The sequence below is a fragment of the Mus pahari genome, chromosome 4, assembly GCF_900095145.1.
Source record: "Mus pahari chromosome 4, PAHARI_EIJ_v1.1, whole genome shotgun sequence".
Lineage (NCBI taxonomy): Eukaryota > Metazoa > Chordata > Mammalia > Rodentia > Muridae > Mus > Mus pahari.
This window is the reverse complement of record NC_034593.1, coordinates 21,947,521-21,952,135: the sequence shown is the minus strand read 5'-3', so window position 1 is coordinate 21,952,135 and position 4,615 is coordinate 21,947,521. Positions and strand designations below refer to the sequence as shown.

Here is a 4,615-nt window from a genome sequence, read left to right as displayed (position 1 = left end):
TTGAGTGCTTAGCTTTGAGAGTTAATAAGACATGTAGCCCTGGCTGTCCTGGAGCTCACTTTGTAGACCAAGCTGGCCTCGAACTCAGAAATCCGCCTGCCTCTGCCTCCCAAGTGCTGGGATTAAAGGTATGTGCCATTACTGCCTGGCGAGACACCACCCTTTTCTTATATCAATTTCTACAGTTTATTATGTGTGTGTCAGTGTTTTGCCTGCATGCATGTGCATGTACCATGTGTATGCAGTGCCTGGAGAGGCCACCTGATCCCCAGAAGTGGAGTTAAAAGATGGTTGTAAGTCCCATGTGGGTGCTGGGAAACAGTGGGTCCTGAGGACAAGCAGTAGATGCTCTTACTGCTGAGCCAGCCCCCAGACCCTAGAGTCTACAGTTCCCAAACTCCTGCACTGTAAAGAGCAGTTTACAGAAATTGAGCATAGGTAGAGTTTAGCTTCATTATGTGAACTGATACTTTTTTTAATTCAAGGAATAAATTTTAGTTATATATTTATGCTACGACTTTCAAAAAAATGATATTTGTACATAAAAGTAAAGACAAATCAAATAAAATCGATATGCTGTAGTAATACAGTATTCTCTTTCCCTATCGCATCGGTCCTTCCGTTCAGCAGTGTGTGCTTTTGTTATGCTTTGTCCTTCCAGAAACAATAGATGTATGCTTTCTTTAAAAATATATGTTTATTAGAATCACCTGAGTGATTTTCTCTATAATATCATACATTGGTACCTAGGTTGTTCCTAATTTTTTTTCCATAAATAGGTGAATCTCTAATACATTTTTTGCCCAGCCATACTATTTTACATAGTCCTTGTTCACATAATTTTCCAGTGTACTCCATTGTAATTTTCAGCTTTCTGGTTTTAAAACAGTGCCACAAGTTGAACAAGTCAAATGAACAGAAAGCATATTTAAATATTTGGACTTCCCAATGAAGAGTAGGAATATGTGTGTGTTGATGGCAGGAGTCAGTCCCTGGCATCTTTTTAGCCAGTAGTATGCTGCACGCCATCGTGGTCCTTCTGTAAGGTAGCATTGTGGGTTTTGTTTGCACAGCTATGAAATTACATTCCTGTTGGGAAGCAGTGCAACGTTTCAGTGCGCATGTAATTGGTGGTGCTGTATGTAAAGCAGGGCAGGGAGCAGAACCTCACTGTTAACTGTAGCATGAGGTGTGTGGCACTCACTTAGGATGCCAGTCACTGCTGAGGAGATTAGAGGAGCCTCAGACCTGTTAGGACCTTCAACTGTTTGGTAGTGAAAGCACACATGTGTGCCAGTAGTTATCCTTAATGACATCTGAGTAACATTTGTTAGGAAATACGGAGAAATCATCTTTTAAGAGCATGCAAGCTATTTTAAGAAGTTTGTATTTGGCTAGGATTATAGTTCAGTGGTAGCTATTTCCAAGACCTGCTTTCAGAATCCAGCACAAGAAGAATGAAACAGAAATCTGCAATATTGAGCCCTTGATAAGAATTCCTGAGTGAGGATGTTAATACACAGGTGCTGATTCAACTTCAGTTTATGGATTGCTTTTGTCTCTAAAATCCTATGGGAAACTTTTGAAATTTGACAGAATAATCCCTAAGATAATTTCTAAAGAAAATACAATGATACCTAGAAATTTTAGTAGTGCTAATACCATTTGAAATAGTAACTTACACTTAAGGTTTAAATGGGACATTTGTTTACTTGGGAGAGTGGATGTGGATGGCACTGTGTACTGGAGAAGGAAGCCGGGAGGGTAGCTCGTAGGAGTATGTCTGCTTTTCCCTCACAGTGGGTCTGGGATCGATTGAGTACAGGCGTCAGGCTTGCAGACAGACACCACACTCACTGGTTTCACCTTTCTGGCCCTAAAATTGGACTTTAAAAAGGTGAGAGTGATCAGGGTGTATTGCACTGTTTTACAGTTTATATATGAACCTATAGGAAGAGTACATTTGCAAAAACTAATGTACACGGATGGACGTTTTGCCCGTTTGGATGTCAGGGCATTCAGTGCACAAGGAGGCCAGAGAGAGCATCAGATCCCAAGGCACTGTAGTTACAGGTGGCTGTGAGCTGACAGGTGGGGGTTTGGAATCAGACCTCTGGAAAGCAGTCCTCTTTACTACTGCTGGGCCATTTCTTCAGCTCCAGATAGGTGGTCTTGAAATAAGGCTGTCATATTAGTGTAGACCTTAGCTAAAGTTTATAGCCCATGGCAGTACAAAAATTCGTTAAGTATTTAGAACTTAGATGTATATCCTATTTCCACGCATATTATAAATAAGTGTGAAAAGATGAGAGACCCTTTCAAAAGCAAATATGTGGCATGTATTACCTCTTTTAGGCGGTAAGTAATTGGTAAGACAGGAGGGACATAAGGAAAAGAAGTTATAGAGTTTATCAAAAAAGGTGTCCAAAAATAAGTAATAAGGTACACTTGTTATTTTTTGACTTTAACTTTCTTTTAAGGTACAGATATCTACAAGTACTGTTACCCGTTGGAGATTGGATTAGTCTGTAGTTTAACAGCTGTGTCAAACGAAAAAAGTGGTCTGAGGAGGCACAATGACTTTAGTTGTCTTGTTTTTAATTTAAAAGATTCATCTTACTTCTAGCTATGTGCATGTGGGGGGAGTATGTGCGTGTGGAGGAGGCAGAGAACACAGGAGCACTGAGTCTCTGGGCTAGAGTTAGGGCAGATGGGAGTCTCCCGGTGGGTGCTGAGGATTGCACGCTGGCTTCTGCTACAGCAGTGTATCAATTAATGCCTGGGTGACATCTCCAGCCCCAAGTGTGATTACCTTCACGAAGAAACTAAGAAAGCTTTAGCAAAATAAGCTATTTGGCTGTTAATGGTGGAGAGCAAAATAGGCATACATAGTTAACTTTTGTTTTATTTTAAATAGCCATTTAAAATAAATAGCCATTATGATTGTAGGACATACTGTTTAATACTTTATGCGTGTAGTTTGGAATTTCAGTCAGCCCTGAGTTTTAACAGGCTTTCTCCTTGTACTTGTATACACAGTTCTGCAGCTACAGACTGGTAGTGCTAACTTGTGGCTTCTCGGTGCCTGAAGAATGAGGTCATTGATCTTTCCCAGTCTAGATTTATGGATTTAAAGGGAAAACGCTTCATAGGAATAATGGGTAAACTTCCCTTTGAAAGTCCAAAGTAATATTTGTAATTACTTGGAGAAGGACTGTCTGGTACTTTAGATATTGTGAGATCTGGGAAAAATGGAGCCAATAAATGAGGAGTCTTACACAATAGCTTTATTCAAAGCATCAGACAATTTAGAATAACTCTGAAGGTGAAGAAGGGTCCTGTGAATAAATTGTACAGTCATACAGATAAGCTCCAGGAGGCAAAAACATGGTTTTTCATAGAGACAAAAAAACAATAGCCAGTTGTACTGAAAAGTCTGAAGTAAACTCACTCCTATCCATATACCTTGGAGGGACGCGGAAACACATTCTAAGAACAATTCCGTGGTTTTTGAAGAAACTGAAGTCATAAGACTCTGTACTTGCTTTCTTGGAGTTTCTCACAAGCACTCAGAATTCCCCTCACACGACTCCATTCTTGGCCGTGTCTGACAAAGGTTATCTTGTTTTGAGGGTAATTTTGGTGCATGGTTCTTTGCTTACTCTAGGAGGGCTTTTGCTCCTTGGGGAATGTACTCTATAATCTGTGGACCCTCTTTTTTTGGAAAGAGCACTTCGCTCATATTTACACAAAATATTTGCACAGTTTCCAGGGTGTTACATACAGTCTGATATCTAGCTGCTGTTTCTGTAGGGACTCAGGATGTCGGGCCAGAATTTCTAATTTAGATTTCTTCCAGACACAAACTGAGGAAGAAAGTCAGGTGTGTGACTCTTAAGGAAAGTGTGTGTTTTTTTGGCTTTGAGGAATAAATTTAAAAGAACATTCACTGTTTTAAATAATGTTCAGTTTTAGGGTTGGTAGTAAGATTTTGTATGGATGCATTCCCTGTTTGAGTTATGTGGTCTATAGTAAACTGTTTGTTTACTCAGTTATTTTTCATTATCCCCAAGTTACTGTTTTGCAGGGTAGAAATTAAGTACATTACACTGTTGTCGACAGTGGGGTAGGGTTGCACAATGGTCAGATCCAGGGCATATATGCTTTACCACTGAGCCACATCCCAGCTCATGTCACACATCTGAAGTAGCTTCATCTATAAATATTAATATGTGGGAATGGGCATGAGTTTGATTTTAGAAACAGTTGGTTTTTGAACTTTATTTTTCAACAGGAGAATCTTATGTATATGGCTGATCCAGAATCTTTTGAAGTAAATACAAAAGATATGGATAGTACATTGAGTCGAGCATCTAGAGCAATAAAAAAGACTTCAAAAAAGGTGAGTTCTAGTTAAATTCTGGAGATATCGCTAAAATGTGCTTTTCACTTTAAATTAAAAGAATGTTGCCTTCAACACCAATAATAGAATGTCTAGAACTGTTGTGAGGACCTGAGCGAATTCTGTCTCTAGAACCTATCTATGGAGCTGCGAATTAAGACCTTAATAATTATTTATTTATTTATTTATTTTGGTTTTTCGAGACAGGGTTTC

General features: G+C 39.3%; 1 protein-coding gene across 3 annotated transcripts in view; it reads left to right on the top strand.

The window, feature by feature from the left end:
* Ect2 (epithelial cell transforming 2) overlaps positions 1–4,615 on the top strand; it is a 54,949-nt gene that overhangs the window by 45,059 nt on the left and 5,275 nt on the right. For all 3 annotated transcript variants that reach the window (XM_021196590.2, XM_029537706.1, XM_029537705.1), the window contains one exon: positions 4,295–4,402. In XM_021196590.2, the coding sequence (XP_021052249.1) occupies positions 4,295–4,402 (108 nt within the window). The remainder of the gene's footprint in view (positions 1–4,294; positions 4,403–4,615) is intronic.